Genomic DNA, 18,214 nt, shown 5'->3' with positions numbered 1-18,214 from the left:
TCTCAAACAGTACTGAATACTGTCTGAATCAGCTTTGTTTGCATTCGTTTATGCTTAGGGTGACTTTGAGAGCTGTTTCACCATGCAATGTCATTGAGGAGCATATTTTTAATGATCAATTTCTAACCAATGGAGCAATTATTTTATTTCTTTTCCACCTTTGAGCTACATCATGTCAAGGTCACTAGGCCTACTCACTACACAACCCAAACCTCTACCAAAGTGTTCTTACCTTTTAAAGACGTTTACTATCCTACATGTTGGTGCACAAGTGTTATTTCCTGCAATTTCGTTTGCCAACCAGCTTTGTAATTAATTCATGAGACAAATTCAACAGGTTTTAATGACATTTAGCGAAAAGTAGCGCCGCCCGAACAGGGACTTGAACCCTGGACCCTCAGATTAAAAGTCTGATGCTCTACCGACTGAGCTATCCGGGCTCTGAAGAGCACTGCAGGGGAATGCTTTAAAAATGTTGAGTTGTTAAAGTGGTTTCAAATTACAGGAATAAGCATGGAAAGTTTGCCATCTAGTGGCTGTGTTCAAAACACAACCATCGTTTTCACCTTTGTGCATTAAAATCTGTTAACGCTTGAACTTTCGTGACCTACAATGAATAAATTATATCAGAATTGCATTTTTCTGCGCCATTATGACTGTCACGACGAAACTATCATTTTCAAGTTTCATTTCCCCATATGAGCACTTATTAATAAGATATATAGCATAGCATTTTTGCAGCACCATATGAGGGTGTATTGAAGTGCTGTCTGAAGCTTGATTCATTGATAGTGTTCAACAAGCCAGCTGATGGACAGGCATTTTTTTTGAAGTCCCCAGCACCACAGGTCGTGAAATCCGTGAATCTCGTTCTATCTTTACTCAACTCGTGCGTGACAGCCTAGCCTACTGCTTTTTGGGGAAAATGCAGGCACTGCAATACATACATGCATTTTGGACTTTCCCGTAAAAGTTGCATTTCTCTCTTTTCTGTCAATTAATCATTTTGAACATGTTAGGTGAAATAACGCGTATACCACTGACTGCTATTAGTGCTATAGTGTAAATGTTAGAATTTGATGAAAGACCATTGCCCATTCTATTCTTTCCACTCAATATCCCTCTACTTGTTGTACAAGTGGCCTGTTTTTCCAGCTAGATATTTATAATTGACATACTTTTATTGATGAATTTACAACTGTACAAATAGTATTTTACAGGGTATATAAAACTAAAACAAAACAAAAGAAGCAAAAACAAATCATGTAATCAAGATACCTCACTGAATCAATGCTTCCATGTTCATAGCTTTAGACTGTGCTTCCTTCTCCTGAGAAGAATCCTTTTGTCACACTCAGATGACAAAAAAATTGAACAAACAAAAAGATTGAGTTCACCCTCTGCATAAAAAGTAAAGTGCATTATCTAAATTGTAAGAAGAAATTTAAGAGCAGTGGAACAGAAAGACATGCAAAGTTGTGATTCAGAGCTGTGTCTGCAAGTATGGCCATGACTGGTTTCAGCAAACTGTAGGGTAGATGGTCATGCACTTGTGCTTCTGGGCTCTTTATTATGGCACTGAGATCAATATTACATGTTAAAACAGCACCGCATGCTTGAAGAAAATGTTAATGTCTGATGATAATTAAGAATAAATTATTAACAGCAAAAACTCAAATGACTCTCGACATGTGCTTGCATACATACAGTATATCTAGTTACTGTACATACACACCACACAAAGTTGTCTTTAAAATGTTATTACTCTGATATTACATTTCTGATTATGATTGCGATGAAATACCCCAATGAATATATTTTACACAGTGCATGTGTGACTGTGTGCAGTAAACCTGGCTAATGTTTTTAGAATCACACTGACTCTTTTAACAGGAGGCTTATTTCTTGACCAGTGCAAACAGAGCAGGACTTTGGGAGGAGTTCTCTCTCCATTCTGTTCCCTTTCAATTAAGCCTGATTTATATTTAGTTGCTCGTCAGTGTCACACCACACGTGAAAATAGTTGTTCTACAGTCTTGCGACACGATAAGTCTGAGTTGTTGATCACCTATTTTTGGCACTGACACACAACAACGTATAAACTTTAGCACATTGTGCAATACATACAAGAAAGAATCAGAGAGAAAAAATCCTGAAGCAGTAAAATAAGGGGTAACATTACATCTTATGATTAAAAATGGTCAGCTTCATCTTATGCTATTGGACGCTTAAAAATCATTTACAGAGGGGGGGAGAGAGAGTAAGATAAACAGCCTCTACACCATACAGGATCAGATATACACAATTAAAGTCAGTGTATCAGCTGCAGACTTCCAAACACAATTTGGAGACACCTGTCAATAACAGAGGAGGTTCTAGCTTGTTGTCAAACAGCAGAAATCGACTTTCCCCGGTTTCCTTGTTGGTGAACAAAGAGAGGTAGCAGAAATATATATATAATTGCGGTTGTGAGTGTACTGCAAGAGCAAACTCACTGTTATCCAACACGTTCCATGTGCTGGTTGCAATAACTTAAGGAATGTCAAGGATGACCCCAGCAGTGACAAGTGTCTTACATTTTTGTCTCCATCACAGAGTGACACATGCTCTTCCATTGGACATTTTTTCAATTCACAAAATAGAGTGGTGCAGTGCAATGTAACTGGTGGCTATTTGGAAGTAACTTAATCCTGTAGGTACTATTCTGATACATAGGTTTAGAGAGTCACCCCTGCTTTCCTTGTTTAGTACGATATAATATCACAGAAGTCAACAGCAGGTAGTCTCTTGATTGGCCAACAATGATATCCATCTGAGGGTGTCGCATCAGAAGGATTTCACAGGATCAAGAAGTGTTTGTAAATAACATGGCATTCCCAGTCTTGCACGTGTCCATCTTCAGCCGCGTCAGGGCAAGGTTAATCTGGGGGTCAGTTAGTTGAGTTTAAATGTTAGAGGTCAGCCAGTGGAGCATGTCTTTCGAGGAAGAAGGTATGTGATGGGTTATCTGTGAGCAGCTGGAGGGATGGCGGAGTAATCCTCATTTACGTCACCTGCAAAGAAAGAAAGGCAAAAATAAAATGTCTACAGTATTGGCTGCAGTTGACACACACATTGGCTGCAGTTGACACACACACACACACACACACACACACACACACACACACACTCTTACCTTTTGTATATGAGGTGGCATCTCATCCTCAGAGCCCTCCTCTGGTACGGCATCATGGTGCCGTGGGGCTACCTGGCCATCCTCTGCCCACCCTCCCATGGGAACATGTGCAGACCTCACCACCCTGCCACCTGAACCTACAGAATCTGTAAGACAAAGAGACGCAGAAGCATTAATGGGACAATTGCCGTTATTGTTTTTAAACCATTAGCACTCTGAATACTATAGCATCATGAAATGTTTTATTTTTTGTAATCTCATCAATGACAGCCTTTCCTTATCTTGGCTGTATGCACTTTCTATCAACATTTTTCTAACAAATCATTGTCAGGTAGTTGCAATGAAATGATAGCAGCGGTTCACAGAGTGGGGTCGTTGGGGGGGGTTCCAAGGGGTCGAGTGCGGATTGTATCTTCTTTAAATGTATTATCTGAATCTGCACCCAGTATATTCATGAACTTCTCCAGATTGTCCTAGAGTTGAGCATGAAGTGGGTTCCAGGGGGTCCTCAGCAAAAGTAGTTAATATAGCATCAATCATTTTTAACACTTTATCCATTTATATGTTGGCTAATGGCTATTCAAAAATAGCAGATCTACAAGCTCACAGCGCATCACTTTGTGCCACGATGTGAGCTTGTACATCTGCTATTTTTTGAAATTCTTCCAAAAATGTTCAGAACCACTGAATTATAGCACAGAAACAGAATACTAGATATCATTATGACCTTGACAACCTACAAATCCTAAAATCCACACGTAGTCCAGAGTCTAAATTGATAACTATAACCATATAGCTACCTGTGGTGGTTCCTCTGTAGCCACGCTGGCTGCTGCTCTGTAGCGGCACCCCCTCCTGGCCTGTGTTGGCACTGCAGATGGCTGAGGCTGAGTTGGGAATGGCACTGGGACTGGGGACCGCGGTGGGGAAGGTGTGTGACCGGGGGAAGTGCCTAGAGTGAGGGTGGGGCTCACTTCTGACCTCGTCTGGGACGCTGTCACCACTGTCGTCGCTATCCTGTCTGTGCCATGTGTGACGAGACAGCTCACCACGGGACTGCTGTTTGTGGAGCTACAGCGGCATGGACAGGGGTATTGTCAGAATCATTTTTGTCACACGCTTTCTTTCCCATTCTCTGCAACACACACACACACACACACACACACACACACACACACACACACACACACACACACACACACACACACACACACACACACACACACACACACACACACACACACACACACACACACACACACACACACACACACACACACACACACACACACCTCATGTATGTAGAGAGCATGGATGCTCATCTCAGTGGAGGCATACTCTGATAGAACCAAACTGGTCAGCTGTCCCTCCCATGCACTGCTGCCTGAGCTGATCGTATGTGCATCAGTCCTGAAAGAGTGGATTGGTAGGGGAGGAATGAAGTCAATGGATAAAATGAAAAGGGAGAGTACAGCCCGATTTTACAATAAAAAAATCTCAATAACTTTCTTGCTGGATGCCGGTTGAAGAAATGCAATCTTACCCAGAGCCTGCCATTGGCCTGCTTGTGACTGAGGCGTGGCCAATGCCCCTATGAGAAGCACTAAAGCTGCCTCTCAGGTGAAGACTGCTGCTGACTGGTGAAAGGGAGCGCAAGGCCGATGCCCCCTCGCCAACACCGACTGCAGCGTGATTGGTCAAAGATCCGTCCCGGCCAAAATGAACAGATGCTAATGTGGGCGGGCCTGCCAAGAGGTTAGCAACGAGACTCCTTGGCTATGGGGGACAGAGGGAGAGAGAGAGACACAGAGAGAGAGAGAGAGAGAGAGAGAGAGAGAGAGAGAGAGAGAGAGAGAGAGAGAGAAGCATACATCAAACATCTTTTACTCCTCTAAAGATGTCCAACAATATAATTAACTTTTTTGGGGGGGAAACTAGACTGTCCATACCTCAGACTGGGACAGTGAGGTGAATGTGTGTGTGTCTGTAGGGGCCCCGGTTGCTTCTCTTTGGACCCGTTCTTTAAGCTGACTAATGAAGTGATTGGTCTCATGGGGAGGCTGCCACTGGGGGTTGGTAATGGCAAAGTGCATTAGAGACAGCTCTGTCTTCCCATCCTCTGCCTGCTGGTAGATGGACGCCTCCGTCTTCCCTTCTGACATCCACTAGAGAGGGAGAGGAGGTAAGACAGTCAATGTACATTATACTGTATATACAATGCAATCTCTTTTAACCGTGTTGCACTGATGTAACTGGTGTATTTAACGGTGTTCCTCGTCTTTGCACAAGGCAGTTTTCCATGTAATTTACAGTATTTTGGAATACCTCAGTATATTTCCCACCACTTGCACGACGTATGATGTACAGTACATATAGAAATAGTGTATTTTCTGAGGTCTTGTATTGTACATTCTGCTGCTATTGCAATATGTGTGGTTGCTCTACCAGACCTTCACACAACCTGAATACTAGAAATACAATAGGTTTTAAACCTCTTTTGGCCAGGCTTCTTATTTATATCTAGATATTTAGCATCTAGGGAGAAGAGTCTGGGGTGCTTAGTTGTTGGCCAGGGTGTTTTAAGGAAGGGACAGACAGGCTTACTGTGTTGGCTGGTGTAAGTGAGCGGTAAGGGGTACGTTTTTGTAATATTTTTTAATTGAACTCTTTGCCTGCCATGGGCACGTTAACGCTTTCCCTGCCAATGACAAGTTTGGATACATTTTTATTTTCGGTGGTTTTCCACTAGATGCCGCTGTTACCTATCCTATGGATGATGCTTTCGCTGCCTGATGACGACCTGGAAATAACGTCATTTAAAAAAATGAAAGCTAATTTACTTCCTGTTTGTTTCCTGCAGTGAAATGGCCATATCTCTGCTCCGCTCGCTTTACGGCAAAACAAGCGTCATTGAAATGGCCATAGATCTAGAATGGAGGATCTCGACCGGACTTCTTTTTTCCCTATACTACGACAACTCTGTGCGTGTAATGAGACGATTTTTCAAAGGTACAGTAAAATCGCTGTTTTTGCTGTAAGCAGTGGTTCACTATTACACTATTACTATTGGCAGTGAAAGAGTTAACAAGAGTTAACAAGGGTAGGTATGCTGAGCATACAGGCTCGTTTTCAGCAATGCTCTGCACAATTACACAGACAGGTTTTGGATTATGTCCTGAAGGTAAGGAGTGCTATGCCCTTGATTGCCTTTTAAGCCATCACCAGTGAAGTGTGAAGGCAGCATAAGGAGAACCTTATATTGCTTAAATTGAAGGAAAGTTATTCCCAAACTTAACTATATAAGGTGTGTGTGTGCGTGTGTGTGCGTGCGTGCGTGCGTGCGTGCGTGCGTGCGTGCGTGCGTGCGTGCGTGCGTGCGTGCGTGTGCGTGTCTCACCGCAGGGTGTCCATGCTGCCTAATATCCATCTGGGCAAAGGAGCAGGTGTCTCCCACCCCGATCACCTCCACAGTGAAGTTCCTAAAGAAGTCAATGATCTCCAGAGACTTCCTCCTCAGGGAGAAGATCAGGATGAAGGGAGTCACTACTGGACTGATCAGCTCCTCCAGGATAAAAACCTGGGATACATGCAGAGAGGAGAAAAGAGACGTTATGATCCTTTTCAGATGAGTCATTACAGAAACTACCACTCAGCAGTTATAAGCGGTATAACTTTGAAACCACTCACACTCACTTTCATTAGTCAAAATCTATTATGAAAATTGCCTCTACTCCATCTACTTCTCAAATTGTTTTCTTTTCTTGCAACTCAAAAAGGCAGCACTACAGTACTGCATAAAAAGGATAGTGCGCACACATCCAGGTGCCCAGGTGCAGGACAAGCAACGGTTTACATCAAGAGATCTTACTTCATCAGGAATTTTCAAGTTCCTGAAGAACATTTCTCTTGATCGAAATGTTGAACACTATAAAACAATGGAGCTTATCTTTCACAAGTGTGTGGACTCTATTTTCTTTTATGAGCACTACAGTACTCACAGCCTTGTACTGAAAGAGCTGAGAGAACTGGTCACGGGTCTCATATCTGTGTGCATTTCCCTGCCAGTGGTCTGGCATGTAATGAATATGAGCAAGGATCACCCTCAACAGCTGCTCAGGACAAAACACCATGTGCTTGTCAGGAATGAATGACCTGTGGAAAAAGAGAGAGATCGGAGAGAGTGACAGGCTTTGAGTTAATGGACAGGAAATGTAGAGAGGAAGCAGTGGCGTTCCCAGAAATTACATTTAGGGCAGGCGAGATTTTTTTCTCTACCTACCCCCCCCCCCCCCCCCCCCCCCCCCGTCGGGGGAAACAAGTTAACAACGCGACACTGACTACAAAACTGAAAAACGTTAATACAAACAATATGCAAGCATAATCAATCAATCAATCAATTATGCAGCAGTGGTCTCTTCATGTTGTAGTGTAATGGTTCAAGCTGCTCTCATACTCAGAGCCCCTTTTATGCTAAGTGAGTACAGGTGATGGCCCAGAAACCCCCACTCCTGGCACCCCATGAAGATAAAGGCAAACATTTGCATCACTATAGTATAGGCGACGTCGCTCTGCTGTTTGGATACGGTAGTGATTAGCTGCCTGCCCGCGTGAATGGACGAGGTCCGACGGCCACTATTCTCTTTGGATTTTTTTCACTGCCTGTTTTTCAGTCTTTTACTTTATTTTCTAGGGGAGGCTAGATTTTAGTTGGGCAGGCGGCCGCCTGCCCTGCCTCTATGGTGGGTACGCCACTGAGAGGAAGTCTGGAATGTACAAATGTATACTAAAGCCGATGACAGTGACAGAATCGACCATGCTGTCAGGCGTACTGACTGTCGGCGACTTCTACCTGCAGACAGTGACACACACTCCAAGCAGTGTGATGGATGAGAGGACATGCTCCACTGCAAGAACGTCCTCATCATAGATAGTCAGGGCGATAAGAACAGCCAGGAGAGAGCCAGCAAAGAATGCTACATTCTTAGCCACCACAGTCAGCAGCGGGGACAGGAAACAGTTCATATACTTGGATGAAGCCTAAAGAGAGTAAAAAAAAAGGGGGGGGGGGGACAAACAAAAGGAACATAGAAAACAAGGAAATGGAAGTTTAGTTTATATATTAACAATTCATGTGCAGCACTTGTAAGAGCATAAATCATAATAGCTGAGTGGTAGGAGCAGGAGAGCATGTTGTGTTTCACAGTTTCCAGTGATTTCAGGTGCTGAGGTTATCGTTGAAACGGAATTTTAATAAGGTTGCGCTTTCGTGAACATGCAATGGTGCACGCTTAATATTTAAAGGAGCAAGAAAACGTAAGCCTAAAACATTCAACTACTAGCATCATACTAGTAGTTGAATACGGTAAATGTCATACATACGGCATGAAATATACTTAATTGGTTTGTTTGGTCTGAGTTGATTAGCTTTTTTTCCATGCATTTCTCGTAAAATTGAGACACAATGCTATGTTTGATTATGACAGTCTATAACTTTCAAAAGCCAGCAGCCATTGTGAAATACAACATTAGAATGTTCAGTTCAGCATCACCAACCAGAAAAGCCTGGTATCTGCAAGATAACACAATTTTAAATATGTTGATTAAATCAACTAATTGATTAGTCCGACAAATTCCTTAATCGATGAAGAAAATCATTTATTTAAATGAGGACAGTCCTAGAAATGTGGTTGGTGGCACTGTTAAGTAAAACACTGTATGTAGTCAGCATATTTAGACGAGAAATGGAGCACAGGATACCTTGTACCCCTTGCTGAGACGTGACATAAGCTCATGGTCCAGCTCATTGAAGTGACGCAGGTAACATCGACCATAGAGAGACCAGCACCTGGCTCCCAGAGAACCAGGCTCCCGCTTGATCACCTGCACACGTGCACACACGCACCCACACACGTTTCAGTAACTCTACTACAGTAACATTATTCAGACATGAAATCTAACTTGATATTTGTATTTTCTACAAGACAGACTGGGTACCTCAGTGTAGCTAAAGAAGGCGTAGAGAACCTGCCACACCAGAATGACTGGACAAAGCAAAAGATTGGCAATGCCAATCCACAATATACGAGATGCCAGTTTGTCTGCCAGCTCCAGCCTGTTGCCTCCTCTCTTGTACTCTTGCTTCAGACTCCATTCATTCTCAAACAGAGAGCCTGGAGTTGGACAGAGGGAACGGGAGAAAAGAGGTAAAATGACACATTATTTGTAATACAGGGCCTTGAATTAAACAAACACAGAACTACTATATGCAACTGCTCATTTAACAACTGACTCTAACTTAAGCAACTGTTAAAAAAAAACCTGTGTCCCAATTCCATTCTATATACAAATGAGTGAGTTCACACTGGAACAACAAAATGCAATATATTGAAAAATGCACATAAAAAGAACCGTTAATGAACGGTTAGTACAAAATTGTAGTATGCATTTTATTGTATAGTGGAACTGAGACACAGCTAGAGAGAATTTGCTGTGTGTGCACAAACACATACATAAACAAAGCCATTATAGCACGCACATGCGCATACACACATACACACACCTGGGCCCCAAAAGAAGATGAGCTCAAAGTTGTACTTGAGACCACGTGTGTAGAACACAATCTCTCCAAGTAAGGGAGGTCGGAAACGCACAGGAAGGAGAGACTTATTCACCATGGCAACCTGAAGAGACAAGAAGACATGCTTTGTTCTGCCCTCAGTTTGAGTTCATGTTTTTAGTTAATGTTAGAATCTCTGTATACATTGCTTGCTGGTAGTAAATGGATGACATGCTTTTATTTTGATATGCTAAGAATGGCAAACCCTTATTCTGAAATGTCAGCAATGCATTATGGGTAGAAGAAGCTCCATAACTAGTAGACTCCATTGGAGAACAAGCAGACAAACACATGCTGAACATGTCTTTTGTATCTTGACCTTTTTCACACCCTCGAAAGCAATGGTTGTAAGTTTGAACAGAATTCACATTCTATGTACAGTTTTGATTTGTTTAAATGCAAATGTATATGGATACTAATTCATATTGGTTAAAAATGATGATGCTAATTGCAACTTTACATGTTTATGTATGACCAGCATATCATGTCATGTTATTGTGTTTATATTTCATATTAGCACTTATTTGCCAGCTTAAATTCATACTGTGATTTTTCCATGAAAGCTAAGAGATATCTTTGTCTTTTTTGTTTTCTCTTTAACACAGTTTTACACGTAACTTTCACCTGTCACTCTGAAGATTGTAATAAAAGGAGCAAGGCGCTCGCTTCCTGGCTTGTGAAAAACGAGTTTGGCTGTCTGTTTAACTTTGTTAACATACTGGTTGTATACAACACGTTGTGGGAACAGAACAGTAAAAAACCAGACAATCAGTGGGTGTAAAGAAAATACAAGGACACAACCATGGACCCTGAACCTAAAACCAGTGCTAAAGATGAGAAGGCTGAATCAGATGATAGCAAGAGCTCATTCACTTCAGTCAAGACAAGATCAAAAGCGGCCTCCTCTAAACGCTCTTCCTCTTCTAAGTCCTCTGTCATTGAGGCAGCTGCCATAGCCAGAGCCTCAGCTGAAGCAGCGCATACCAAGATTGCCTATGTTAAACAACAGCAGGAAATAAAAAAGCAAAAAGCTAAGCTAGATCTACAAAAGGCTACACTAGATGCAGACTTTGAGGTTTTGGAGGTTGAAGGGGACGCAGCAGCTGCTCAAGTAAAAGCTGAGGTCTTAGAAGCAGCGGCAGGTGTGGTGGGTGAAGATGTGCAAAGTGCAAGAAGCACTGTCCCACCGCAAGTGGTCAAACAGAGAACCGAGGAGTATGTGAAACGTCAAACACAGCTCTATACTCAAGATTCTGCTTTGCCACTGCACAAGGAAATCTTACATCATCATGATAAAAATCCCACACTACAGATTTCACCCGGGGACACAAAGAAAATCCCCACACCCGCTTACAAACCCTCACTTTACGAGCGCGCACAGGCAATTGATGATGACAAATTTACCCCAAGGCCATCAGCTAGCCCGCACAGACAATATGAGCAGCCTACCCCCCGACAATATGATCAGCCTACCCCCCGACAATATGATCAGCCTACCCCCCGACAATATGATCGGCCTACTCCCCGACAATATGATCAGAATACTCCGCGACAGTATGATGAGCGTACTTCACCAGCAGGCGACCCCCTACAAATGGATTTCGCTAAATTCCTAGCACGTAGAGAGTTAGTGACTACTGGTCTCTCAAAATTTGAGGATACACCAGAAAGCTATAGAGCATGGGAGTCCTCATTCCTCAATGCAACACAGGGCTTAGGCCTCACTTATAGTGAGGAGTTGGATCTCCTAGTAAAGTGGCTCGGTAAAGAGTCATCAGAGCATATTAAAAGGCTCCGTTCTGTATATGTCACCAACCCCCAAGCTGCCCTCCATCAGTCTTGGCAAAGACTTCAAGAATGCTATGCTACACCTGAAATAGTAGAAAATGCTCTCTTTAAAAGACTGGATAATTTTCCCCGTCTGTCTGCTAGAGACAACCTCAAACTGAGAGAACTCAGTGATCTGCTCATGGAGGTGCTGGCAGCTAAAAACGAAGGATATCTTCCCGGCCTCAACTATCTTGATACTCCTCGCGGGATAAAGCCGATAGTAGAGAAGTTACCTCCAGGTATACAGGAAAAATGGCTCTTCACCGGTTCCCGTTACAAGGAAGAACAAAGAGTAATCTTTCCGCCCTTCTCATTCTTTGTTGACTTTGTCTACGGCCAGGCTAAAGCCAGAAATGACCCAAGCTTTGTCCTGTCAACCAGCAGCCAAAGTGGATTCAAGTCTGCTGTATCCGTGCACAAGACAGATGTTTCTGCAACTGCTGACGCAGATCACACAAGTGCAACAGAGAGTGAAAAGACAGACAGTGATCCTGCTCGATACTGCCCTGTGCACAATTTGACACATCCTCTGACTAAATGTAGAGCCTTCAGAATGAAACCATTGCAAGAACGGACGAATATCCTGAAAGAACACAAGCGCTGTTTTAAGTGCTGCTCTCCAAACCACCTGGCTAAGGATTGTCAGGCAACGCTGAGATGTAATGAATGCGAGAGTGATAGACACTGCTCTGCTATGCATCCTAGCACCTCCCAGCCTCAGCCTTATTCTGCATCGCCCACAACAGAAGCAGATGCAGAACCACAAGATGGCCCTCAACTTGAGGTGACGTCACGGTGCACCAAGGTCTGTGGTAAAGGCCCCCCCGCTCGGTCCTGTTCAAAGGTGTGCTTAGTGCGGGTCTTCCCTAAAGGCCAGCCAGAGCGCTCCGTCAAGGTATACGCCATACTTGACGATCAGAGCAACCGCTCGCTGGCCCGCTCTGAGTTCTTTCACCTATTTGGGATCGAAGGCAGTCTGTCACCATATCTGATGAGGACATGTGCTGGCACAACAGAGATGACTGGAAGGAAAGCTGCAGGCTTTCAAATCAAAGCAGTACACGGAGGAGAATGCCTGGATCTCCCACCTCTAATCGAGTGCAATGAAATCATGACAAATAAGTCGGACATACCAACACCAGACGTGGCTCTTGCACATGACCACTTAAAGCGCATTGCTCCATGCATCCCCAAGTTAGATCCTGACGCTCAGATGATGATCCTGTTGGGGAGAGACATGATACGGGTGCACAAGGTTAGACAGCAAATCAATGGGCCCCATGATTCACCCTTTGCTCAGCGCCTAGACCTGGGCTGGGTAATTGTTGGTGAGGTGGGCATCGACAATGCCCACAAGCCGACTCTAAATGTCTTCAGAACCCATGTCCTGCAGAATGGACGTCCATCTCTCCTCACTCCTTGTCCTAACAACATCAGTGTTAAAGAGAAACCAAGCTACGGCGGGGAGCACAAGTATGTCCTCCCCAAGCACCCGTCAAAGCCCATGCCAGCTGGAGACAAGCTAGGGCATGCAATGTTTCAATGTACAGCTCATGACAACAAGTATGCCATGACATTCAAAGATGAAACCTTCTTAAAGATTATGGAGCAAGAGGTTCATCAGGATGAACTGAACAATTGGGTGGCTCCATTGCCATTCAGGTCACCTCGTCCCCTGCTCCCAAACGACAGAGAGCAAGCATTGTCCCACCTTAGTTCCTTAAAACGCACTCTAAACAAAAACCCAGCTGATCTGGCCACCAGGTCTGTACCTGCATCACATCTCATGGATACTATGTGGTTCAAGGGACCTGACTTTGTTCACAAGCCCCCAGAGCCTGAAGTGCACAAGCCCTTTGAACTAATAGACCCTGAAGTAGACGTGGAAGTCAAACCACAATTAAATGCTCTCGCTACCCATGTCGAAGCCAGGGGACTCACATCTGAACGGTTCCAGCGTTTCTCCACATGGGAATCCTTGTTAAGAGCCGTCTCCTTCCTGATTCACCAGGTACGTTCCCACAAGTCACATTCTACAGATGCATCACAGCACAAGTGTAAGGGATGGCATCAACGGAGCAAACCTCGCACTCCAGGGGAATGCGCATCTGCAAAGAGACTCATCCTTGAGTCTGTTCAAAGAGGAACATATCCAGAGGAGTATGCTGCTCTTCAAGCAAATAAAGAAGTCTCTAGTTCGAGTTCAATCTTGAACCTTGATCCCTACATCAGTGATGGTCTACTGAGGGTCGGAGGACGTCTCAGACATGCTTCCATTGAACCAGATGTAAAGAACCCAATCATCTTCTCAAAGTGGCACAAGGCACATTGCAACCTGCAACCCGGAGACATTGTGCTCCTGAAACAAAGTCAAGCACCAAGGAATGAATCATCCCAGGGCACCTCAAAGACTTACCTGCGGCCCATCTCCGATGTCATCATCCTCCTAGAAACGGACTGAGAAAAGAAGTTGTAATGGCATTGGTAATGCCAGACGGGGAGTGTTCTGCCCTCAGTTTGAGTTCATGTTTTTAGTTAATGTTAGAATCTCTGTATACATTGCTTGCTGGTAGTAAATGGATGACATGCTTTTATTTTGATATGCTAAGAATGGCAAACCCTTATTCTGAAATGTCAGCAATGCATTATGGGTAGAAGAAGCTCCATAACTAGTAGACTCCATTGGAGAACAAGCAGACAAACACATGCTGAACATGTCTTTTGTATCTTGACCTTTTTCACACCCTCGAAAGCAATGGTTGTAAGTTTGAACAGAATTCACATTCTATGTACAGTTTTGATTTGTTTAAATGCAAATGTATATGGATACTAATTCATATTGGTTAAAAATGATGATGCTAATTGCAACTTTACATGTTTATGTATGACCAGCATATCATGTCATGTTATTGTGTTTATATTTCATATTAGCACTTATTTGCCAGCTTAAATTCATACTGTGATTTTTCCATGAAAGCTAAGAGATATCTTTGTCTTTTTTGTTTTCTCTTTAACACAGTTTTACACGTAACTTTCACCTGTCACTCTGAAGATTGTAATAAAAGGAGCAAGGCGCTCGCTTCCTGGCTTGTGAAAAACGAGTTTGGCTGTCTGTTTAACTTTGTTAACATACTGGTTGTATACAACACGTTGTGGGAACAGAACATGCTTGGTTTAGGTGACATCATGCCACGTTTACAGCAGGTGGTCGTGCCAGTGCTTAAGGTTACAGCATAATGTCAGATGCAGATAGGGCTGTCACAATTATGAAATTTTGCCTGACTATTAACACATCGGGTGCCAGCATTTTTTCATAACAACTTACCGTGGGTGCCAGCATTCTCCCCATTGACTGCGCTTTGCTGTTTAAAGCTTTAGACTCCGCAACGAGCAAATCCACGTAAAAAAAAGCATCCATTCATGTTGCGCGATGACCCTGGCTACATCCTGGATCGATAACATTTCACTCGCAAGTTACAACGGGGACGGATCGCGCACCGCGCATGACCGGTTTTCCACACCGGAAACAGATTCGGAGATATAGGCGTTTTAAAGAAGGAAATAGACAGGAAGCGGATGGGAGCCATGTTTTTGTTTCCGGTGATCTATCTGGCCCTTCCTTCTCAGGATCACAATGGGTACTCCCAGAGCTGCTCTAGCCCCGCCCGTGTGGAGAAAAACGAAAAAAACAAAAAGACTAAAAACACGGTTCAGACCGTGAGCGGCACCAAAGCGCTACTCTGTGAAAACACGGTTCAGACCGTGTTCGGCACCCGATGTGTTAATTGTCACTGAATTAATTTCGATTAACTATTTAATTGTGTTTCTGTCATTGAACATTGGAGAATATGAGAACAAATTACATTTCTGTTTGGCTTTTAGGATTTGAGGTTGCACAGGACAGATATGACAAATAACCTAAATATACAAAGAAATTACTGACATATTTAATGACAAAAAAAAACATCAATAGTGTAAATAGCTGATCTACAAGCTCACGACATGTCGAAATCGCGGCGCATTGCGAGCTTGTAGATCTGCTATTTATACTATCTTTTTAAATGTTTGAAAATATATTAACATTTTTTGACATGGAAACTTATTATGATTATGCAAAATAATTGTGATTACCGGTATGTCAAATAATTGCGATAAGGCGATTATGTAATAATTGTGACAGACCTAGATGCAGTCTGCTGACAATACACTCTGACACACATATTCCCAGACGTGCACTGTACCATGTAGTTCTTGAAGCGGAGGATACGGTGGTAGATGTCGAGTTCCGACAGTTCCTTCTTATGAATGCAGATCTGGTGTTCCTTCTGGATCTCCACGATTTTGGCTTGAACTTCTTGCCACGTTGCGTAGGGCAGCTCTGACTGGAGATGGCAGCACAGTGAGGGTTAGAGGCAAACATACTGAGTAATAAACACTATTGTTACAGATACGAAAACATAAACAAACAGGTATCAGGGAAAACACACAAGTGGAGTCCAGACTCAACTCCAACTCATAATGTGCAATGATCTCGACCATATATTTTCAGATCAGCGGTGAACCATATCTAAATGTCCAAGTAGCATTTTTTCTGCTCCGTTATGATGTTAACCATGAATTATTTAGTACCTAGGTGGCCTGTGTTAATATCAAAAATGCTTACATTTATGTCCATAACAAGTTATGTACAAATATCCCTCATAATACTACTACTACTAATACTCTATTACTTATACTTTCAATGTAATAATATTAAAGGGCGACTTCAGCCATCTTCATATACTGTAATTGGTCCTCACTAATGCTCTTGATAATATGGTGCAAGTTCTTTGTACTCGGTCTGTGTCTCCGAGGAGGGCTGTAGACACTTCAGAAACCTGCCTACCAGTGACATCATCATTACGCAGGTTTTTCTCTTATTTTTTAATTTATTTTATTAACGCGAGAACAATGGCATCCATTATAGCATGGAATAGAAAGCCTGCAGTTTCTATTAGTTTGGATTCAGTTTGGATTCCCCATCGATGATGTCACTGGTATGCGGATTTCTGAACTGCCCACAGCCCTCCTCTGAGACACAGACGGGGTAGACAAAAATGGTACCATATTATAATGAGCATTAGTGAGCTCCAATTATAATGAAGATAGGTTGAAAATGGCTGAAGTCGTCCTTTAAGGAAGATTGTCCCTAGCATTATGGCCCTAACACATCTTTTTATGTGAGTGATATCCTTGTACATAGCATTATTCAATCCTGGTCTCACCATGGTCATCTTGAGGGCATTGGTGTAGAAGGATCTGATTTCCCAGTAGCAGCAGACATTGTAGATGAACTTCACCAGTCGGTGCAGCCAGAACATGCCAGAGATCACCAGCACGAAGATCACAAGCGCGTTGTCATGGATACTGAGGAGAGACATTTCACGACTTTTAAAAGCATATCCACACAGGGAAAGGTATTAGACACGCCATCTTATTTTGCTTTAGTGCTGCTGATATTTCTCTAGGTCAACATGAAGTAGGTTACATTTACTTGTTTTCCTTCAAGTTGTGATTTTTAAATAGTAGGCAGTGTGACAGAAAAGTGTTTTTCTTGTCATTACCAATGGAGAAAGAGAATTGTATATTACCAATGGAGAAAGAGAATAGTATATTACCCATGTAGAAAGAGAATAGTATATTACCAATGGAGAAAGAGAATAGTATATGACATTTTAAAAGCGGGAGGAGATTTGGACCACAGACAGTCTCATATTGTGGCCTTTGCGAGCTAAATATTTCACACCAGTAGGTCAAATATCACACTTACAAGTTCTGTGTTGGCACACAAAGGGCAAGGGAAATGCCACATGAGTAGCAAACCAGAGACAGATGAGGTGTGCTGTAACAGTCCCTTGTGCAATAATCTACTGTAAATGAATGCTTACTCAAAGATCTAAGTTGGATGTCGTGGCTATCGGGTGGAAACCTTGTATATCCAGAACTGTTACTTTTCATGAAATGAAAAAAATAACCAGTGATACAATGTAGTTATTATTCAGTCTCAAGCTCTTGTTAGTACTTTTCATTGGATACATATTTAGAAAACCCACAGACAGACTTACCCACTTTCATTTTCATTTGATTTTCTTTTTTCTTTTAAAAAATACCAAAAATGACCAATCTACAACATCACAACACATAAAAGTTTGAAATATGGGGATTTCTACCCAACAGAAAAGATGTTAGACAGCAGAACAATTCAAGGATTGATTACAGCAGGTACTGGAGTGTGATTCCATCCATCCATAACCGCCATTCAAAAATGATCAGAGCTCCTTGTACCCTGCAAGTTGTACCTTTAGAGAAAGTCTCTGGAGTGTATCTCACACTTACCGGGCACTGCAAACGTCAACGGGGAGGAAGGCATCAGGCAAGGTGACTTTAGAGGAGTCTGTGTGGTTCACAAACTTGTTGGCAAAGAGGATGTCATAGTCCACACAGTTGGCCAAGAACACTGTGAAACCCACCACAAAAAGCAGCTGACTGGACGGAGAAAGAGACAGACAGACAGACAGACAGACATTCAGACATTCAGAGAGTGCTCAATTGTC

The 18,214-nt window shown here is 42.8% G+C and overlaps 1 protein-coding gene across 1 annotated transcript in view; it reads right to left on the bottom strand.

Annotated features, from left to right (window-relative positions):
- Positions 1–1,545: 1,545 nt before the first annotated feature.
- The window catches only part of atg9a (ATG9 autophagy related 9 homolog A), a gene marked incomplete at its 5' end in the record, with an annotated part of 16,985 nt that continues 316 nt past the window's right edge, over positions 1,546–18,214 (bottom strand). The window contains 15 exons of the mRNA XM_084044575.1: positions 1,546–3,053; positions 3,176–3,321; positions 3,976–4,246; positions 4,468–4,585; positions 4,719–4,951; positions 5,125–5,340; positions 6,573–6,752; positions 7,174–7,327; positions 8,025–8,212; positions 8,933–9,055; positions 9,170–9,345; positions 9,735–9,855; positions 15,863–16,003; positions 16,886–17,027; positions 17,997–18,142. Of these exons, the coding sequence (XP_083900701.1) occupies positions 3,045–3,053; positions 3,176–3,321; positions 3,976–4,246; positions 4,468–4,585; positions 4,719–4,951; positions 5,125–5,340; positions 6,573–6,752; positions 7,174–7,327; positions 8,025–8,212; positions 8,933–9,055; positions 9,170–9,345; positions 9,735–9,855; positions 15,863–16,003; positions 16,886–17,027; positions 17,997–18,142 (2,364 nt within the window). The 3' untranslated portion in view covers positions 1,546–3,044. The remainder of the gene's footprint in view (positions 3,054–3,175; positions 3,322–3,975; positions 4,247–4,467; positions 4,586–4,718; positions 4,952–5,124; positions 5,341–6,572; positions 6,753–7,173; positions 7,328–8,024; positions 8,213–8,932; positions 9,056–9,169; positions 9,346–9,734; positions 9,856–15,862; positions 16,004–16,885; positions 17,028–17,996; positions 18,143–18,214) is intronic.

This window comes from Gymnoscopelus microlampas (assembly GCF_963454915.1).
Source record: "Gymnoscopelus microlampas genome assembly, chromosome: 20".
NCBI classification, from domain to species: domain Eukaryota; kingdom Metazoa; phylum Chordata; class Actinopteri; order Myctophiformes; family Myctophidae; genus Gymnoscopelus; species Gymnoscopelus microlampas.
This window is presented reverse-complemented; position numbering and strand designations above follow the sequence as displayed.